Source organism: Opisthocomus hoazin, chromosome 7, assembly GCF_030867145.1.
Source record: "Opisthocomus hoazin isolate bOpiHoa1 chromosome 7, bOpiHoa1.hap1, whole genome shotgun sequence".
In the NCBI taxonomy this organism is placed as follows: Eukaryota; Metazoa; Chordata; class Aves; order Opisthocomiformes; family Opisthocomidae; genus Opisthocomus; species Opisthocomus hoazin.
Genome location: NC_134420.1, coordinates 8986547 through 9010076, shown reverse-complemented (window position 1 = coordinate 9010076; position 23530 = coordinate 8986547). Strand labels below are relative to the sequence as shown.

Below are 23530 nucleotides of genomic sequence, written 5' to 3'. Positions count from 1 at the left end.
CCAGGGAACATGCTGCAGAGAATGCAGCAACACTGCACATGTATGTTATGTGTGGCTTAGTTTGAAACACTGAGTCCTCTGTGAATGGCGCCCTCAATATTAAAATATATCTATCCCATTACCATACCATTACCAAATACTTGTGTAAATAAACGCACGATTTATTTTCTTTATTTACTAAGTCTTTTTTACAGAATCTTGAGATGGCTTTTAGAAGAACTCATCTGGATCCAAAAGAATCTCAGGAAATATAGGTAACCTTTAAAATACTGTGGAATAAATTTTGTCAAAACTAATTTATAGCAATGTCCTTAAATTCCATGGGAAAACAAAGTAGTTTAGTAAATCCTGATGTAGCTCTCAGCTTCAGTGGATTAACCTGACCCAAGCAAAATGGAACGTCATGGCCCGTATTTAGGCTTTAGGTAAAACTCACAAAAGACTTCTAATTTAATCTCCAATATTTCTTTTTTCTTGTGCATGTACAGTTGGTGAAAATGGAGGGTGCAGCCGATACTGCAATGCTAAGAGTACAAAAGGATGAGAGCACTGGACAGCAGAAACTCCTGTTCTGGCATCACATTCAGGCGTTTAAAAAGATAACTTTGAGATGACAAATTTATTTAAGTTTGATCCTAATGCTGTTTACATAACAAATTAGCACAAGATCTGATTTTTTCCATTCTTTTAAAATACTTCTTCAACACTTCTGTTTTCACCCCTCCACCCGCTTTTCCAAAACCCACACAAAGTCTGAAATACAAGATTATTTAACCAGAGAATTCATACTGGGTATATACACTTATATATCACTCTCTTTATCCCGCAGTGATGCCTATCTGCCAGAATGACTAAGCCTTTGTCTCTCAAAGCTCTGGTATCCGCAGTGGCAGGGGAGTTAAAAATCAGCACAAGAGAGGAAGGTCTGATGGTGTGCCAATGTACAATGGAAGAGAATTCAATAACAAGCTGCAGAGACAGTGGGCTTTTATCAGACACATTCAAAAGTGGTGGTGGCTCCACGTCAATGCCGGACCAGAGCGTGTTACTGCAGAGTGCGACTGAGTGTTTTCCCCACAGGCAATACGCTATTATTGACTCCCCCCATTAACATGTAGGGTGGATATACATTTATTGAAGGTTCTAATGGAAGGCTGAGGGACTCCTATCCTGAGGCCAGAGCAGAAAGACAGCCTATCACTTCATGTAATGGTAGCCCATGTGTGACAGACCTGACCTACATTTCCCCCCTTCCTTTCTCACAACAGCCTGTCACTGTTTTAAGAAGCTATTTTCTGAGAGGTATAAAAAGAAATGCATGCTAGAGCTGCCTAGTTAATGTGTTATATTGGAATATTATTTATAAACCTGCTTTAAAAAGACTAGTTTAGACTACAGATGAATTATGAAAGCCACCCTAACACACGCACAACCAAAAAGAATGTCAAAGATTCTGAAATGCTTATAAACCCATACACATTGAACACCAGGTATAAATGGATTAATACCTATATCTAAAATACCGCAACAAAATGTAGCATAAGACTGAAATTTAAGAATGCTTAATGAAGCTGCCTTAATAAAATTAAAAGGGCTAAGGTCTGTATTTAGTATAAATTTCATATTCATTCAAATTATTAGGAATAATGCCATCTAATGTTTTGTTGGAAGTAATTCAATGTTTTCACTAGCTAATATCTGTGTAGCAAAAGCTATAAATAATGGATCCACATCTGAAAGTAGGACAAGAGCGAAAAAAACATTTGGCTCAGCAATAAACAGCATTTTAAAATACCATCTAACTACCACTCCCAGACCCTGCTTATTTAAAGAGCTGCTGCCACTACAGCGCTCCTTGGCAGGAACCTACCACGCTGCTGCAGGTCATACTCTTTTTTTGTCTCTTCGTTCCCTAGAATTTTCCACGCTTGATCAATTTCGATGAACCTCTGCACGCGCTCCTCCACTTCTCCTGCTGGCACATCTGCCTTCTGTTTGTCTGGATGATACTGCCAATCAGAAAAAAAAAAAAAAAAAGGTAAAAGAAGTTGTGGGGAGTGGAAGCAAGGAGGGTGGAAGAGGAGCAATCAATAATGCATTTGATATTCAGTTAAAAGGACAGAGAAAAGGAGAAGGTCTGAGCTAAGGTGCCAAAGGAAGGGAGACGACGACGCTGGGCACAAGAGAAAACTGCCAATTTAATTAGACCACTGAAACGGCAACAAAACCACCAGTGGCACAATGTCACCATGCACACTGACGGCATTTTCTGGATAATTTGCTGATGGAATCATCAGTCTTATGGACAATTTACCTACAGAGAATGACTACCACAAACAGAAATAGGTACATGCAGAGGCCCACGACATGGGAACAAGAGGAGGTGCTGTAGGTGTTAGCAGCTCTTGAAATACTACACATAGCTGATTTAAACACCATCACCACCGTTTAGTTAAGGCTACTGCAGATCAACTGAATGCAGCATTATGTGTACCTAGCCTTTTTTTTATTATTTAAATGGTAAACAGACTATACATGATCAAATATAATTTACAATACATGTAATTCTACTTTTGAAAATATGCCTCAACATCTTTCACTTCTTCCAGTTCAGTGAATCAACAGCCCTTCCAAATATTTAAAGTCATGGATCACTGGCTACAAAATCATGTCATTTTAGTTAAGAAATGGTTATTCAAGGACATGGCTGCAAGAAATCCCACATTAAATAGGCAATAATAATTAAAATGGTTTTCTTTACCATTTGTACTGCAGTTCTGCACAGAGCACTCTTCATTTTGGTTCAGATGTCTACTGAACAGGAACCCTCAAAGCTCCATCTGCCTGTAGCTTTAGTCCATCTCCAGTAATCTCTTTTTTTGATATTTTAAATTGCTCAATATAAGTGATGGACCAACACGGAACTAAGATGAGAAAGTTGCAATATAATCACACCTATCAGCTGTTAACTGTGTTATAAATCACGACATGCCTTATTCTGGAGCTTTAACTTTATACTAACTGTATTTGCCCTTTATACTAACATCCGTTGGGGCACTGAGATGTACAGCAGGTTTTAAGACTTCAAACACCTGTTCTGCAAGCGTTTGAGCCGATTTCTGATTAACTGAATCTCTCTGGTTTAGTTTATAATTAATTTTGGAAAGGAAAGAATACTAATATCACGTGTGCTTTATAAAATTCAAAATTTAAAAGGATCACTTCTGGTGGAGTCTGTTTGCTCACCCATTTATGTACGTGTCATTTGCACTGATGGGCATTACCCAGATAAATCCCCTGTACAACAACAAGAGAATGCACGTAAAAGCAAAATGTTCATCTTTGACCTCAAGTTTTTTCACATGTATTTTTCCATATACAAATGAATGAAACCTCAGCTTTTCCAGTTGTATTTCAATCTTAATACCGCTTTTAACATTGGTGGTTGATTGTATACCTCATTTGTGAAAGGTCATTTGAAAAAAAAAAAAAATCAATGCTTAACAAGCATACAAGACAAAATAGTCAGTTCACACTAAGGACTTATCTGGTTCCTTTTAGCAGTGTTACTTATTTCAACAGTTATGTTTGAGGTATGTATCCAGCAGTTACTCCTCAAAGCAATTTTTTATCTAAAAACTGATCCTTCATTATTTTAAAATATTTCAGATGCTGTATTTAAAATTTGAATCCACCTCACATATTGTAGGGTTAATTATACCTCAAAAGAGAATTACGTGACTGCTGTATATTCCACTCCATTTGGCTGACACCATAAGCACTCCCCTAGAAGCTTACACCCAAGCAGATGTCAGGGCCCACTGAAGGAACGTTGTACCAGCCTTAGTACGACTGAAGCCTCACCAGGTTTGACTAGCGCTGCCACAAAGCCGTTACTCGCATTGTTACATGCTTGGATGGGCCACAAGACCACACCTCCTCAGATCAGTTTCTTACAGGTACACAAAAACATTACTGACCAATTGCCCAAACCAGTACTATGAATATGGCTTCTCTGCTGCCAAGAGGGTTGAGAAATTGGTCATGCTTTTCCTTTGCAACACCAAAACTTTGCCTGACTGAAAAATAATTTTGGACTACACTGGAAGTAGTCAGTGAAAAACAGTAAGCCATAAATGTCACAAAAGTACTCTGGAAAAATAATGATCAATGCAGAAAAGGCTATGCTGTTAATTTCTTAAATAATGCAGAAAATTCATTATTCTTCAGATTTGTAATTTAGCTTTTAACTTCTTTCCTACAGATTTGGAAAATTTAACATTTGTAGCACACGCAATTTTTGTATTCAAAAGGCTACAATTTCATGTAACTAATAACTACATTGTACGGGATCTACTAATTAAAATATGTATCTATTTTGGCCTCCATGCTTTCTGAAACTATTTGCTCCTTCCTCTGTTGGGCTTGTTCCTCTATTACGAACCAATGCCTTCAGTAGTCCACATCTACACTAAGAAAAATCCTCAAACCTCTGCTCTTATACTCTAATCCTCTTTTTTTTCTTTCCCAGTGACACCATTTCATTCGAATTCGTTATGTACCCGTTCTCACTGACTCCCTTTCCCTACTCTCCAGCTTGCTGATCAGAATCCAAAAATGCCCATTTGTAGCAAAAATTCAAATGTCCCATACGCTTCTTTTCATCTGAGACAAGAAACAAGGTGTCCTCTTCTCCGGCTGCTTTAGACCCTGTTCAGCCAGCTCAGACACCAACCACAGAGGACACCTTACCAAAGTTTACACCACTTACTAATAGCTGAAGGTCAGTGCTTTTTAGACTAATCTCCTCCATCAATACTTCAGACATTAATCAACCATACTCTTTTTTGGTATCTCCCCTCACGTTCTTGGTTACCTTATTCTTGCTTCCGCTTCTCCCTCTCCAGCATACCCTTCAGAGGAGCTGCCTCAACAGAGCCAGGGGTTCGCGTTTGTTTTGACAGAGGTGAAGTATGTACGTTTCTGATGTCCTCCTCTTCTCCCATTCAGCCTTATTTCTGGGTTAATCTCAGCTGCAACTGGGTACAAGCTCCGTAATGAAAACAGACAAGCCTGTTTTCTACTTGGCCTACCTCCTTCAACTCAAACTGAACTATTGTTCATTTCTCCCTCTACGCATTCAGTTGTAAGTTCTTACTCAAAATGTCAGAGCCCCCCAACGTCTCCTGCAATATCACGTCTCAAAATAGGTTCAAATTATCTTTGCACCATTAATACCTTCCACCTGAGCAGTGTTTGCAGCTGTATTACTGCACTTACGATATATTTAAATCTTTCTGGGTGCATACACATAATGTTTTTAAGCAGCGACACTTCCAGAAAAATAGCTTTTTGCTGAGCACTCATCTTGATTTTTTAACACAGCAGTAATTTTTACTAACATGTTACTAAACACGACTTCATAAAAACAATAAAAGATATTTTCCTGAGTCTGAGAGTAAGGGGGAAAGGAAGAAGGTTAGAGATGTATGCCCAATCTAGTTTTCCTTTTTCATACTTCTGCTAGAAGTAATTTGCTAACTTCTTTCCATTACTAAAGAGCGTCTGGGATTTATATCACTTTACAGCATATGATGCTTTGTAGTTGCTGCGAATGTTAAAAAACAAACTCATTGATAATGGAAATGTTCATCTGTTAACTCTAAAAAAATACCTTACACATACATGCAATAGTCCTCGCTCCCTTGATGTTGTCTTAAATGTCACATTGTCATGGTATTTCTTGAGGACTCTGGCTCTTGGTGTAAGGGTCAAATTTTTCTTTTTTAGGGTTTTTGTTTGTTTTAGTTTTTACAATCACTAAGACAAATTTGAACAAGCACGAACCTTGACATCCTGAGTTCAAACGAAAAACACACTTTAAAAATTATCTGTTGGAGACCTGGTGAAATTTTAGAATGCAGAAAAGTAGCCTACTGCAAACTTAACCTCATGCCCTTTTCAATTACAGTATCATTATTATACCTTTCTAAAACAACTGCCTTATTTTTCAGATACATCAGACTACTTTTGAGCAGTTTGGGGACAGTGGGGAACAGCACATCACCTGGCAAACCTACTCTGAAACACAGATACAGGTTCTGTACATAGTTATGTAAGTACCCCAAAATTTAGAAATTTTTCATGGAGCATCTTAGTTTAGGTAAACTAATTGTATTTCATTATGCTGATCTATTGCCTTTGATACCTACTACAGAATAAAGAACAAGTAAGTGAGCAAATTTCTTCTGTCTCAGAAAAAAAGGTGTTAACATTGTTGTATTCACCAAATAATTGGAAGTGTACACTCTCCAAAAATTGCTTGAGTTCCATCATATATTTTATTTATACGGTGATATTTTTATTTATACAGTGTACCACACATACAGTTTTCACCCACAAGGTTTGTATAAGAATTTGGAACACAGTACACCACATTCAACTGCTACATTCTTTATTTCTGCCTACTTTATACTCCATGAAGTTTGGTCCCTTCTATGCTTTAAGAATTACAGAATTAATCCCTGGAAGTTCCTAAAGACTATTTGGTCAATAACTGTAATGGTATTGCATCTCAACAACCACACCGCCAGACCTCAGGAACGCTCATACTGTGAGATGAGAAGCTACGCTATCTGATTGAGCTTTGGCTGAGCGAATCAAGCAACACAGAGATGACACGCTAAGGTCCCCATCCTCCTCACACTTGTACGAGTTGCTTAACTTTATGCAATAAATGTAATAGGGTTGACTGATTTTAATCAGACTCAGGAAGCAGAAAACCTCTAGTTAAAGCAATTTAATGTACATTTCTTATTGCTGCTCATTAATTTGTTTTTCAAAAGAAATTTACAGGACGCAGGAAGAATCAGCTTAATACAACTTATTGGGAGGGCTGAAGCACAGGTTTTACACTAAATTTGTAATCTCTTGCCAAACTGTGTAATACACGATAACTATACCGCCTAATATAGTAAAACTTCTACTCATAACTACTTTTCCACATGAAAAACTGAAAAGGCTGATTTTTAGAGAAGGTTAAAAAAGTACTATTCCTTCTGATTTATTACTTAATACATTACCATGGTTATTTTGCCTTGTGTATAAGGGGTATTCACTTTAAAAAACAAAGATGCCCACATCCCCAGTTCCATACATCAAAACAAGAGGCTTTTTTTTTTTTTTTATGAAAACTACTACTTCTTCCAAATTTTTTTTAAGTAATGAAGAAGTGCTTTCATTTACTACTATGTATTTCACAGATAACTGTAAAGAACTTCTCCCCCCTAAAATGACACAGCGTTTAAGTAAGCCTATTTAAAATGTAAACTTTCTATTTTTTCTGACTGAGGAAACTGAAGTAGAGTAGCTCTAAATTTTTTTCAGTGTTGAAATAAGGAGTACTCTCCATTTTCCACAGCTTTGCCTTCCTTACGTTCCAGTATTTCATGCAAAGCTGTCAAACATTTGGCGAAATCTTCAGCAGGAAATAAAAATATAAAAAGGATGAGCCAGATGTGGCTGCATTAAATTTTGACCTTGTCTCCGGAGACAATAATATGGGAGAAATATTTTCAAACTCTTTAATTTTTATTACACACCTTTTACTTTTTTTTTTTTTTTTTGGTAAGAGAAACCATCATTAAGGTTCTAAAATTCAAAAATAAAGACAGACACAGAACAATGATGAAACCATTAGAGCTGAAAAATTAAAAAGTTAGACTACCCGGAATTACTATCATGAGTCAAATAACCACGAAGCAGTCAGTACTACCAACAGTTACAGCACAGTAAATTTCTAAACCAGCAGATTTATTAAAGATTTTTAACTCTAAAATTATCCAGTCTCATGGAATCACCTTGCTAAATTAAATTGACAAGTTTAGACAAGTCTTGAATTCCTGCTTTATATCAATAGGGATGTGCGCCTATTTTTGAATAAGGGATATATTTAAAGCTGGAAATGTGCCCCAAGTTCCTGAGTAAATCAAGTGGCAAGATTTTAACGGGATTACTTACATGCATTCAAGTACTCGTGCTTTTGTAGGAATTACATCTAATGACTACATCTAAGCTGCAAATAAGAGTCAGTGATAGAATATTAACATCTAAACTTAACCCAGTATCTCTTAGCATCCTTCTCCCTTTCTCCACTTTAGGCATACAGTAGTAGCTATGATAGCTTTATAGCATGACAGTATTTGTTTCATGTAATGCAGCCAGAAATAAGATTTCCAGCCAAGGATGAATTTTTTTTTTTTTTTTTGTCACAGTAAAGGTAACAGGAAGCCACAGTGTTCAAGACCTACACTACAACCACAAAACTTCCTGGCATTTGTAAAAAGATCTTATTTATCTTAAAAAATACGCAGTGGTGAAAGACACTCAGTAATGGTTAGGGAAGAGAAATTCAATGCAAACTTTACAAACAGAGCACTGTTCTATATCTGGTGAAGCTACCGTTTTTGATGAATGACAGAATTGAATTGTGAACAGAAGAGGTAAAAGTCATGATGCTGGTATACAAAGGGTTGGTTGGATTAATATTGTAAAAGTGACCATGGACAAGCATCAGATAGTAAGAGATACCAGCAGCACACACCAGTGACATCCCCTTCTGCTGACAGGCGAGTTAGGTGAGTGACAGCAAGCGGACCCAAGAGTTGGATACTACACTGTTCAGAAGAGAAGAAGAATGAGAGGGGGGAAATATTGGAAGCAGCTGGATGAAGGGAGAAACCCAAGCCATTGTTTTCAAATAACATGGCCAGACTCACGGCTGGGAATCCAGCAGAATGAGACTTTGACTCCTTACTGGAATTGCACAGATCAATACCAAGCACTTTTTTTTTTAAAAAGTCACATCAGTATTTGGGGGGTTCAATCTATTTATTGTTGTATCAATAGCTCAATATTGAAGAAGCATTATATTCAAGTTTCAGAATCAGAATTATTTCCCAGAGTCAATATATGACAGTTCATTTGGTTAATAAGTCTAAACTATTACTTATTCCACATTATAATAAAAATAAGTTTAAATACTTTTAAAGACAAAATGGGCATAAGCAAGCAGAACAGAAAGCCTAAATCAAGCAGTCTTGGTCTATACAAAGTTTAACAACAATGAAGTGTGTTGCTCTAAGACAAAATGCACCAATCATTACCAGTATGCCCCTTGCAATACGGTGAGGTGCATCCTTTTAACGAAACCACAAGAACAAAATGCAGGAGTTAACGTGAACGTAAAAATATCAAAACTGGAAACCATGTTTAAAAACATTTCTCAAGCTTTACACAATATTTATACATTATCAACTGTAATTGTTATTATCTACAGGTTAAGCTAACGAGGTCAGGACAAAAACTGTCAAGTGTTCTCATCTGACAGAAGTATCCATAGGTCCATGCAAATCTGTCTGTGGACTACAGAGCTCGTCACAACACTTCACATCATATTAAAAAGAAGCTGCAAGACAGTCAACATTAAAAAGAAAAATATTAACCAGCTATTTCCTACTTGATTTCTGATTGTAGTCTGAATTCTTGTCACATTTCCCTGCCTTTTTAAAAAAAACAAAACAAAACAAAGAAATCCAAGTAAATTTAATGTCCGGCTGTTCTAAGGAGGAAAGTCCTTTGCCCCTGCTTACAATAATATATATGTAGTAAATACCAGTTTTTACTGGGACTTGCCAATAAATCTCACCCCCTGACACAGAGTGTCTGTTCATACTCAGTTTTTGGCTGCTTTGCCACAAATGCCAACAAAGGGACCAATTAATGAAAACTTTCTTGATACATTCCCAGTGGATGAATGTCCGCCTTGCAGAAGGTACCTTGACAACATTCATCTCGCACAGGCCAAATGGTTGCTCTGCGGTAGCAATTAAGACACCACCAGCCTTGGCTAGATCTAAACCAACAACCAAATTTGTGTCGATCTGACCAAATGCTCTTAGAAATCTGGAGAAATTAATGGCTAAACAAGGGCTGGATTGGGTCATATAATTGCAGCCATTTCTCTAGTTATCTACAGACTACGTGAACACATTTTCATTAGAAAGAAAATACAATTCTTAAAACAAGATTCCTAAATTTGGCCACATGACCACATCTATAAATATCTAAGAAATCTACAACTCTTCTAAATAATTTCAAGATTCAAAATAATATGGTAGGCTGACATTCTCTGTATTTGTACTCAATTTTTTTTCTCTCTCTCCACAAAAAGCCAGTTTTCAGTCTTCATATTCCTATAGCTTTGGAATTAAGTTTGGACAATTAAGCTTAGTGCAGCATCCCTCCTCTTTCTAAAATTACGTTTGGAAATAGAAGAGTTTTGTTACTTGGATCTGAAAGTGCCCATCTGAAAAATCTCTTACCGCAGGCTGTGAACATGAGAGACCAGTGTGATAGCTAGTGGAAAAACCTTGCCTCCGTTGCAAAGTTCATACTGCCTTCAGGTTTTTGACAAAGGGTACCCTTCCCACAATGTTGGTCCTCAGGCAATTTAAAGTGTGGCTGGTCAAGGCCTCAGACCTCAAGATCATTGTCACAAAACTAGACATTCTGCTTCTATTGGTCTCAGGGCTCAATAAATTTATGTTTAGAACTATCCGAGATAGTAAACTCCTGTATGTGAAATACTGTAAGCTTAAAATGGTATAGGAGAGCAGGCTCCCCTCATCACCCCACAGCCCAGAAAAACTGCACATTTCCAGTTCTACACTATGCCATTATAAGGCTTGTAGCAATACTTTTAATCAAATTATATCACATGTATTGAAAGTTCCAGATCAGTTGATAGCACACCAAAATATAAAGCTCAACAGTCTCCCTGCTGGACACAGCACAAAAAAGGAACTGTATAATGCAATTACAACACTCCAGGAGCTATATAATTACATTTAAAGTTAACACTTTTACTAATTTTACATACATTGTCACACTGAATGGTTTAAGCCACAAATCGCTATCAGCATGTAATAGAATTAACACATGGATTTGGTAGTACCTACACCATGTATATGACAGCTATATTTGAGCAATGAAGCACACTAACACCAAACGATCATTTACTCTGGTAATGGGCAGCATGATACACAGATTAGAATCTATGTAGACTAGTTGTTATGCTTTAGGGCTGAACTCTTTTTTTCTTGCAGAATCCATTCTGCAAGAGATTTAAATCAGAACACAGACTGAATTATAAAATCGTTTATTAAACTAGAATTTGAATTTTTGGATAACTAAATTTAAGAAAAGCACATGTTTTGGCCACCTGCACAGGTCAGGAAAAAAGGTGACAAACATGCACTTGGCCCCCACCCTGTGGCACTCACTGAAAGGTCACAGAAAGAAGCCAACTTCACCAGCTGAACTCATTACATTAGGGCAGGAGGAAAAAAACCCACGTAAGTATTTTACAAAAACTTAAGCGATTTGTTCAATAAAAGGATTCTAAAACAGGGAGTGGTGTACTTCTGTAAAACAAAGCCACTTACACTGCAGGAGAAAATAAATTCATTGTGAAAGAAATGTTTGTTTTAAACACGTAAACATGAAACTTTTCTCCTGTCATGGGAGGAGGGAGAATTTCTGCACAAACAGTATGAATTAACTACCCATATATTTCTATAAATGAATGGAAAAAACCCTAATCACCAGTAACCAAATAATTCTGGCAGTACTACCTTGCTAGACTCCAAGTGCTCTTCAGTTCAAAATTACTTAATATTCAACTGAAAAACTATTACAAACTAATACGCAATAGAAAAGCAGTGAGGGTGGAACCTCAAAGCACTGTGGTGCTACCTGCTCTTAACTTCAGATGATTTTGCTTGCCATTTTATCACAAGCCATCAGGAAATCTTAATGCCCTGGTATTTTTTTCTTACCACTCCAAAAAGCAGGAACAAAATCTACATAGTTTTATTTCAAAAAAACTATTTCATCTATTTCCGTAATTTGTAGATCACGTCTTATATAAAAAAGACCTAAACAGACGACATGATTTTTAAGAGCAAGACTTGTACAAAACACCAGCTTGATAGTTTGATACACGCTCCCTCTATGAATTAAGTACCCCCAGTTTTCCCCAAGTTTACAGTGAAAAGTGAACTTTTTCAGCAGTGAAGATTTCCTTCACTGGAATTATGATGAAATATTCTTCTTTAGCTTTTCTACAGGCTTATTTTGCATATAAAGGTCTTGTATAGGAGCTACCTTGAAGCAACATTACACTCTGGGCTCTGTGACCTATGTGGTTCATCAGGTACTAATTAGATAGCATGTTCTGTCAACACTTTCTTGCTCTTCTTCTATTAATTGATCATCCTGCCCAATTAATACAACGCAACACCACTTCCAAACTCCTTGAGATCCGTTACCTGTGAGAAACAAGGATGAAGGGGAAAAAAAACCACCTCCAAAGGGTCACAAGGTAACCACACTTGTCTAAGATCTAGAGTGACAATAACTCCAATACACTGAAAGGTTCAATATGTTGCTACCAACATTCTCTTGAGCCTAAGTTTGTTTTTTATCTAAGAAAAAAGAGTAAACACAAGCACAAAAACATACTTCATCTAACAGGCGATATTAAATTTAGAAACGGTAACAGCTTATGAAAAAGTAAACGCTTTGCAGCAACTCCGCCATTGACAGCGTATTTCTCATCGGAATATTTTCAGTGACTATTATCACTGTTAGATACTGTGTATCAGAAAATAAGTCATGAGTATCGTGCAGAAATTACAGTATGCTAATCCCACCTATGTATACAAAAGTCCAAACAGCGGCTGCCCTTACAGTCACATACAGGCAGAACAACCATAAATCAGCATTTTATAAAAACGATTAGAAATTAAATACATGTTGTCTCCATTTATTACACTGCACTAAAGATTGCAGCAGATAAACAACCGACAAAGCAGCTGCCAAAGACAACGCACTGCTGCCACCTAATGCTTACTACAAGGTTACAGCAAAAACACTTCATTGTTTCTCTGCGCTATGCTAGCGTGATGAAAAATGGAGACCAAAGCAAATTAAAAAGTTTATTATTATTGTTTCTAAATATCTGCTTCACATTTCCTCCCCTACAGGCTCTCTCAGTTGAACTGACATGACCGTATCCTTTTCTGTACACAAAGCATGTAACAGGCAAGAGGTATGCTCAGGGGGCTAAATATGGGACTCGTATTTCATCTGCAAAATATCAGGAATGTAATACACACACTTCATTAGGATACTCACATAAAGAAGCAAATACATTCACCAGATCGGGTTCCACACTTGTTTACCTTTTTGTAAACTATCCCCTATTAAGTAAATGGCACAATTCAGTACTGAAAAGCTTCACATGGCAAGAAGAGGGGGAGGGGGGGGGAGGGAAGAGGTGTGGTCTTCTCTTAAAACAGTAGAAAACAAAATTACTTTGAAGGTGCTTTTCTTATTTCAGTGATTTTGCAACAAAGCACTGTCTCTGAAACGTGAAACTTGCTCACTTCCATGAAAAGAATGATTCCAGGTCTTCAACTTGCCTTCCTAGCCCACAATCCATCTTTTCAATGTGTTCATTCAATTGGCAGAAGTTAGCGGGGAACGTGGAAGCAGCACGCTTTTTCCACTTGCAAAGAGGAGAAACAGAAAGTGAAGAGTTCCTTGTGACATTCAATCTTTTCATATAGAGATTTAAACTCCCCCAAAAGATGTCTATCCAAAGACAGCTGGACAAAAGAGCAAGGAATTTATCTTCTTGATGCATTACTTCAGTCCATCTCTTCTTTCTTTTTTCCCCAAACACAAACAATCTTTAAGCTTTTTAACAACTTTTGCCTTCTCCTACCTGATCATTATCTGCTTTGACACTGATTCCAGCCTCCACTGCCCATCTCCAGGATGATTCTTTTTCACAGGGAATGCTCCTCATTTGAGGAAAAATAGAAAGACTGTTTCATTTGCCTTCTACTCTCTTCTACCTTATCCATTCTATGACATTTTTCTAACACAGCTGGTGAACTGTCCGTTCTTCTTCCTTTTTCCTCCTTACAATCTGCAAGTATCAATCTGAGCTTCCCACACAATATTCAACTGCTTGCATGTTTTACACATATAATTAATCTTTTCCATACCCTTAGGCTAGAGATAACCACGGCTGTACGCAACATCCAGCACAGCAGACCTCCAACTTCACTTGAGACAAATAAGAACCATCAGAATAGAAATATTTCAGATAATATTAACCCTGCTATAGCTGTTACTACAAGGAAACATTTGCTGTGACTCAAGGTATTTGTAATAAAGCATCATCAAGACAGCACTTAGGAGGAAAATGGAATTTTTTCTGCAACATTTTAGTTAATTCATCATTCAATGAACAATTTTAAAAGGAAACGCCCACAGACAACCCCACTTGCTATTTTAAAAATAGCCAGTATAAAAAAAAAGTTAGGATTAAATGTACACAGCAATATGCAACAGTTATGCAGACCACATAACTGGCACTCACTAATAGCAGCACAGTAAAAACAGAGGATGATACTATCAATCTGATGCTGCAAATTCTTGAAAATTGCCAGAGTCCTCTAAAGTGAAATTTAAAAAAATACCATAGAATTACACTGTCAAACTCATTAATTTGCATGTTGGATTTTTTTTAAAGTTATCTTGCTTAAGCATAGTTAAAACTTCCTCAACCTTCTCTCTGATTAAGCCAAGAATTTCACCACATCATCTTCTTTCACATTTAAACCACATCATCTTCTTTCACATTTAAATCACTTAATTTCTGACCAGAATTTTGAATGGTTCTATTATTCACTGGAAAATCTTACTCTTTTGTCATGTTGGCCATGAATCTGAGCTGAGAGCCATCGGAAAAATCTGAAGAAAGGTTCGCTTTTCCTTCTTTATAGTTAGTGCCTGATGCCAAAATCCCTGTCTTTACCATACTGGTTTTAAATATTTAACTGCAGTAGCCACAGGATTGCCACTGTAGTTCTGACTATACTTTTATAGAAGTAAATTTCAACTTCCATGGAAACAGTCACTTTCAATTTGATGCTACTTGTAAAAGTCCTGTAACTGCAGAACTGGTCTTACACTAAGAAGTAATTTCCAGTGAAAAATACTTTATTCTCTGCAGTAAATTATTAAAGTCTAAAGATTGTATCAGACATGACCAGAATCCTTTTCTAATGCAATTGCTTTTAGCATGGTACTCTGGTATCACGACACTACTATTTCGACCTTACACTCTCTTACTGGTCTTAACTACGACAGTGGGTCTCCACTTTGTTCAAGGTAAGGCTCCACGAATGCGCTACTTTACAGCGCTCCATCTCCCTCGGCAAAAACAATTGCAGATCCTGGTGTGAAAACCTTCCCGAGATGAGAGACACAACCTGTTGCAGTGGCAAGGGAAGTGGACAACATTTCTGAGGCAGCAGCAACTAGTCCATCTTATAGAAAGAAATCTAAGCAACGAACTAAGTAACTTAGTTACTGAGTTACAAACCTCAGTCCTTTCGCCCCCATATCCCAGTCTCTGGGAAGATCTAACACCATTCGACTGAGAAGAGAGCAACAAAACAGCAAGCAATTACCTCGCATAACTTTCATCGTAAACGTTCACACTTCTCACCCTTTTCAGCTCTTGAACAAACAATGCAGAAATTAAATGTAAAAGTTTCAGTTTCTAGTCATAAAAAGAAAAATCAACTGATGTTCTATAAATAGAAGTAAAGATCAATTTGGCTAATGAAGGTATGAAAATGAGTAGAGAAACCAGAACCTATGGTTACCAGAAAGTACATCTTTAGGAACAGCCTCTCCTTCATTTTCTTCTGCTTCCATGGCTGCTTATTTTGCTATGAAGAGCCACCCAAGACCCTCAAAAGCTACTTCAAAAAGCCTTTTGGAAACTATGCTACACAGCAGCAGAAGACAAAGCAATAAAAAAAGCCAAAAACTAGCACAGGAAAGAAGGAAGAAATGAAACTTTCTAAAACTTGGAGGAGTATAAAAGAAAAATAAAAATATAAAGGGAATTTTAAAAGCTCCTTCTAAATGTCTGGCCCCTGTGTTCACAATTTATACTGTTAAATGTCACGTGAAACACACTTGTTTAGGCAAAAACTTGATGTGGCCCTAGTCATACAATAATGCCAGTTACACAGAAGGTTAGGAAACTAGTTTAGGTAAATGCTACTTTTACATGAAAGCAAAACCCAGCATCCTGTATTGCATTATAATAAAAACAACCAGGTTGCTTAAACTACTGAAGAAATGGGCATGAACTTTTCCAGCTGACACGTACAGCAGCGGATGAAGGAAAACCCATGGGACACAATTTCCTGGCTGAGAAACACCTGGCAGAAGGGCAGGGCCAGGCAGTTTGGGGCAGCAGGCTTCAGCTGCCACCACGGCTGGCAAGATGAACGCCTTTCTGCAGGCTCAGAAAGTCCAACTACTTTGATACCCCACAATGTCCTAAGAACTGCTGAGCACAAAGCAGTTTTTTGTCTTGTCCTCCCCACCCCCAGATGACTGTCACTAGAACGGTATTCCAAACCAAAGTATACCATTAATTTTAAAATTCATTGGGAATACCCAAAACCAGACAGACACCTTTCAAACGTCAGATTTAAGCATAATGCAAAATAATCAAAGTCCCTAAGGCACTTCAGCTGCCGAAGTCACTGTGGAAAGCAGGCCTTTGAAGAATAGAGGACTTCTTTAAAAAAATTATTTACTAGTGCCCATACCTGTAACACTTGCATAACACTTCAAAAGTTGCAGGTGTTTATGGTTCTTTGGTTTCTTCAAAATATTTCTTTCAGCCTTCCCTATCTCTAGGAGGAGCAATATATATATAGAGTCTCTACAGTATTTGAAGCCATTCATGATCTCAAAACAACAGGTTAGACCCCAGTCAAATCATAACTTTTAAAATGGACGTAAAAAGCTAAATATTAACAGATACTTAGCACTCAGTTTAGAAAACATTTGGATGCAAAACCCATGAAGAAACCACCTACCTTTTATGAGGCATCTTAACTGTTTAGTAATGTATCCAAAAAAAACCAGCAGCACCACAGCCTGTTGGACAGACACCACTTTCATACCCTAGGCAATCCCAAATAAGTCTAAAGCATCTTGAGAAGTTTCAGCCCTTGAAATCAGAGGCCCCGAAGTATGCTATGACTACTGCACAATCACTCCATTTCACGGGCATCACAAGAGTATTTAAAACAATCAATCAAAACCCCCCCCCAAAAAGCATCAGCATGCAGTTATTTCAAAATTTCATAGCCATAGAGACAAAACAATTCCAAACACAATCCACAGAATCACATAAACTTTGCATCTAGTTTGGATTGGATTTACTCACACTGATCATTTACGGGATGCATTTGTAGCTGGATTGATCACTAGTTTGGTGTTAACTTCTAATTTGAGGGTGGTCACTGTTCTCCACGTGCAGTAAAGAAACAACTTTGACATGTCCTCAGCTACTACAAGGACATACTTTCCAGATGACTCAAGGAAATCACGCAATAATAGCATACTCTGCTCACTGAACAGAATTTGTTATTGATCTTTTCGCCATTGATACAGCACTCAGATGGCCTTCAGACTTCACAGAACTTGCTCATTTTAGGAAGGAATAGTCCAGATATGCAGATGAAAAGGTAAAGTCGTCACCTAGGCGAGATCAGCAACTGTAGAGGAATAATCCAATGCTTTTATTACTGAGTTTCAAGAGCAACATCTACAGAAGCCGTAACTATACTGAGAGAATCCTACTGAGCTTGTACTTTGCATTGCTCTGCTGTAGCAGCAGGAACTAACACTTAACTGCTGGCACGCTCTGCCAGAAGGTAAGGACCTCTTAAATGAGGAACTCTTGTCGGCCTCTCCTCAAACACCAAATTAGTTATTATTTAATGTTTATGTCAAGCAAAGAAAAATGTTTAGCTAAGATGGTGCTCAGAAAACTCGTTCATCTTTACCTTCTTTGACCATGGAAATTCTTAGGTCACAAATCCAACGCAGACTGAATTTTTTTGTTATTGTTTATCTACTGAGAACAATAATGAAGGATCAAGTTTAAAAAATATCTGACAATTGACTTTCCAGCTTTAAAGTGTTATTTTTAACATGCTGAAAATTAAATGACAGATACTTTATCCAAACAACCGGCAGACTACAACAAAAAAGCTGAACTTTCTTACTATAATAATACAAGCTGCCTACAAAGTGTCCTACAAGACAACGCTTCAGGTATAAGAATTTGCTTCTGTGTTAAATCAGTTCAAATGAGCTCATGTCTGCTGAGCATTTGGGCTCAATGGGAGATGAGAAAGCATTCATGATACACTGAGGCAAGGAAAATATAAAACATGAATGGTGGGACCGTTCTTATGTCATTCAGACCGTGATTTTCTGACTCCAAAGTGTTCAAACATGAAGGCAGGCAGGCACGTGTTGCTTTTATACATTTCCATAATAGTTATATATTTTAAACACAAGGCCAAATTACACAGATAATTTATTTAAATCTAAAAAACCTGACACAAGTCCCCAAAACACTAAGCTTTTAAAGGTACTACATCATACTACTAGTATTTTAAAAAATCTAATAGCTCTTTCAGATTCAACACAAAGGTGGTCAATTGCATTTTTCAGATGTCTGCCTTCAGAAGTGAGATAAAAAACACACCACGCAATGTAAAACTTCTTCAACGTGTCTTCAAAAGTGCTGAAAGAACACCTGCAAATATTAAGTAAAGAAACATCTTTATGGAATTTAATATGCTAGTACTTACGATTTTATTTTTAATCAGAATTTTAACTGTGTATCATCTCAGGACACAGTGAATATTTATAAGCATGGAACACGTTTCACAAAAAGTCTACCAAAGACAGTGTAGACCCTATTTTTAATATGCTGTTACAATCAATAAGCAGCACATAAAATGTTCAAGAGAGGCATCAGATTCCTTTGCAGAACATAAATGACATGAAAGACCATGCACACATCAGCTGAATCTCACCTTTCAGTTGCCTGATGCTCATTCTCTTCTTACCTATGTACTTTAAAACTACACAGGATGAAGTATCAGAAGGTGCTAATTATAACAAATAAACTATGGACAATAACCCAGTAAGTAAACAGATTAAAATTAGAGATAATTTTCCAAACTAACATTACTTTCACAACTGGTTGAACTACATGGATATGCAATGTATTATTTACTTGCTGGCTTATTTTGTGATGCTATGGGTTTTCTCATATTCTGTATAAGCATTAAAAATAACTTTCTGCTATAGGGATGTTCACACCATCCACTTGTTAAAACTTACCTACATTTTTAAAAATCAATATAAAAAATTACACATCACAAAGTAATAAAAAGTGAGACGTCACTCCATATAAACTGAGATATGGTGGACACCAGCCTCTAACGAAGGAGTACTGCAGCCTACATGCTAATATTGGCATGTGCCCCTTTTCCTGCTACGATACCTTATTACAGCCTTTTTCTCTTTACCCACATCCATGACCTCTCTTTCCCCCCATCCCTTCTGCAAGTCAGGATACCTTTCTCAGCCTGTTCTTGTGTCCAGAGTATGCCTTCCAGCTGGTTGCTGACCAATCAAAGCACTAATTGGTTAATCACTGCATTTCATTTGATTAGCCAGCTGCCTAATTATGTAGAACACACACTCCCATTGGCCAGTTACCCTAAGCGAAGCATGCAAGGCTCAAGGACCAACTGCCACCAGCATTACATCTCCACACAATTCCGACCGAGCGAGCAGGAGCCCTGGCTCCGATGCGGCAGTCTGTATCGCTGTATGTGGCAGCATCACGCACCTCCAGAACGTCTGGCTTTTAAGGACCATCTTGACACAACTAATCCGTGACACCATTCAGACTGATGAAAGTTCCCATTACCGCACCATGATCATGGCCGGGGTAAATACTTGTTCTTCAGACTTACTACTGAATATCATAATGACCTCTTCTGCTGTAAGGAAAAAAAAAACAACAAACCAACAACCACCACAAAAAAGACAGGTGGATGAATCAAGAAAAAGCTCTCATGGCTTAAACAGCAGCAGGAACATCAGCATTATCATGATCTGGCTAATCAGGCTGTTTGAACTAGTGACTTCTAAAATGCTGGCATCCATTATATACTACATAAGCTAATAACCAATTTTTTCAAGTCCTAACTTGAAAATATGCCATCTTGTATTTTATTAAGGTCATAAGCAGTAAATGAGATGTAAAGAACAGCTCAAAATAAAACCACCAAGAGTGTCAAAAACAATAGTCCTTGGTATTAAACTTAGTGGCTTATCTTTCTCTCTGTTGCAATTATATTAACTTAAGTGAAGCTACAACCAGGCTGCACTGAATTTCTTCTGTTTATACTGTCAAATTACAAAATTCATTTTCTACAAGTTAGGCGAAACTAGAGTTAGCTAAGCATGATGATTTGTTAAGTACCTCTAACAAGTATGCTGCTATTCAAACAAAAAAATAAAAAACCTGCAAAAGCTATTAAAAAAAAGAATAGACACACTGCATAATTTTCATTATGAAAAGCATTATTATGAGACTTCTGATAAAAAGCTCAATGTTTTCTTTTAAAAGATTCAAATTCTCAACATAAATTCAGCATGAAAAGACCGTCCTCACTAGGCAAGTGCTTTCAGGAGTGACACAATATATTTTGGAACAAACTTTAACACAACAGTCACAGGAGCAGATCTTTATCTTTGCATAAACACACTCTGCATTTCTTGTGGTTGCAGAATTTAGATGTGTACATAAATCTGGTAAGACACAACAGATTTTTTTTCTCTCCAGAAAGACATATATCTTTCCTCTACACGAGCTCAAGAAAACTATCTCTCTTGAAGTTATTTTCCTTAATTAAATTAAATTTCTATTAATATCCTTTTTTATTGTTGTGGAGAGTCACTCACCTATGCCCGATGCTCTTTACTTTCAAATTTTCTACTCTTTCAAACAGATTATGTGATCACCTTAACACTTTGCTTGTATTCCTATACACACACCACCCCTTCAGGTAAAAAGATAATCTTTGTAACACTATGTGTTAAATGGCACATTTTATTTCCTTACCGTATTAAAAATAAGAGCTTCCTGCATACTGCCTGCTCAAATTACATGGATTTTCTTCAAGATTAGGGCACACATTGTAACAGCAGTATATAATTTTCCTGCACAATCATTTTTTTTCCAGTTGAAAGGTATCCTATAATATCATCAGCATCAACAGGAACAGACACCTGATTTTCAGCTAGACAAAGCTTACGCATTTGGTGACTATTCCCTGTAAAAAGCAGTTTTCAGATACAGAGCAACTACACGAAAATTTGAAAACAATCTGGCAACTCATTTTTTGACCACAAAGTGCTAGACCAAAAGGAGATGTAAAAATTGTGCCAATAATAAGATGGTGTATTTTTTTCCCCCAATACCCTACTTTTGTTACTCTAATTTCATCCTCTCAATTTTATACACATTCAGAAACAGAACGCAAGCACTGTCCTTCCCAAAAACTGTATGGATTCCTTGAAAAACTAAGTATAGAGTATAAAACCTGTTTATCCATTTAAGAAATTGTCTTGTTGAAACTACTGTGTACGTAACTGTGGCTAAAAAGGCTATAGGTGTCCCATATATCTCCAAACCATCAGCATGTTGCGAAGACACAACATCAAAGACCAAGCTCCTACTACTTAGACAACGTATTAATTCGCAAAATTTGTTGCAATTCCTTTCAGAGTATGGAAACTGCAAGTCTTCGGTGCTTCAGAAAGCACTTTAGCATGAACTTACAACAGCCAGTCAAGGAATCTTTGCATTGAGCTATGCTGGTTACAAAATACACATTTCTCATTCTTTTATTTTTTCTTTCAGAATTACTGGCTGAAGATCTGTGCTGGCGAAGAAACCAGAGTATGAGCCAGCACACACAAAAGTTTTATTTTGTTTTAAAAATAAGATATTTATAAAATTTCCAGTGTCACACACGTCTTGTGCCCCAAAGTCTGTCGTCTTCAGCTGCTATTGATTGTTACAATAATAAAGTATCAAGATAATCCAGGTAGGGTCACATATGTACAGAGGAATTTAAAATTTAAGTTTCATTAAGTTGTAAGGAATAAATAAGATTTTATAAGTTTTAAAATAGTTATAGATTTTACAATTTATAAATAAGAACTTTTACTTAAATACTTAAAAGTTTGAGAAGAAAAAAAAAACTGATCAAAAAAAATATCACTACTTTTAGGCCAAACTTGTGCTATTTCCTGTATCAAACTAGTAGTCTTCTTAAAGACTGAATTGACATTGTCTGCAGTAAAATAATTCACTTAAATACATGCTGTAACCTGACCAAATGAAAAAGTAAGTACAGCAAAGCAAAATATGGCAAAACGTTAAGTAAATGTATTTACTCTGGTAGGGTGCATATTAAGAGTTTTATTTGTTATGGGTTATTAATGTTTACCATCATCATTTTTCAGAATTCACAAAAAAAAGTTATATTTTGAAAATTAATCAGATTTAAGCTTATTTGGCCTTATGAAATCATTCTTACAAACCTACAATTCAACCATTTTTAATTGCATACAACTTTGTATCATTAAGGTCAGTCCTGAGATATAACTACAAATATAGTTATCTTTTGGATGACATATGGCAAGATCTCGAACTCTTTTTAGCTTTGGAAATCTACATCTGCCTGTTCATTCAAGATGCTAAGCATATACGTGTTGACAAACAGAAAATACCAGATGGCAAAAAGCAAATGCTCAACATGAAGCACCAGGGATCATTTGCAAAAGTCTTGGACTCAGACATTTGCCATTTTTATTTTAACAGCAGAATTATTTTTAAAAATAAATTCCACCATCTATTATGCTTGACGCTAATGAATATCTGTGATCAGAATATTTCTGTTATTACAGAATGAATATCAATTGCAATCGGTATCCAAGATGCAAGTTGCTTGATAAACTTTTGGATTTTAAGGTAATTAGCACAGTAGAATTCTTCAGGAGGTTAACTTCTGCTGCTACACATACACTAGAAAACTTTCTGTACTGACTACATAATTTGTGATGAAGTCTCTTAACAGGCAACACGTGGCTGTGCTCATCTGCTATTCCAGCTTCTAAAGTGGAGTTACTCCGATAATTGACTTCTACCACAGTACATAAAAACACCTGCATGTAGACCTATTCTCTGCCTACACCAATACTACTACTACCACTACTACACCACTATCTCCAACAACAGCTTTAGAAAACCAAAATCAGCATTTTGTCAGTTAGAGGTGTACCAAGAGCAGCGAGCACAAACTCTACTTGAGGAGCAAGGGAGTTACTTCACATGAACAGGGCACAACAGGCAAGATGAGAAGTCCATCCAGTGCTATGCTTTTTACTAAAAACGAACAGTGGATGCCCAGGGAATAGT

The 23530-nt window shown here is 36.9% G+C and overlaps 1 protein-coding gene across 1 annotated transcript in view; it reads right to left on the bottom strand.

The window, feature by feature from the left end:
* Positions 1 to 23530, bottom strand: part of DNAJC24 (DnaJ heat shock protein family (Hsp40) member C24) — a 39419-nt gene that overhangs the window by 11769 nt on the left and 4120 nt on the right. The window contains exon 3 of the mRNA XM_075425236.1: positions 1871 to 2009. Coding sequence (XP_075281351.1) covers positions 1871 to 2009 — 139 coding nt within the window. The remainder of the gene's footprint in view (positions 1 to 1870; positions 2010 to 23530) is intronic.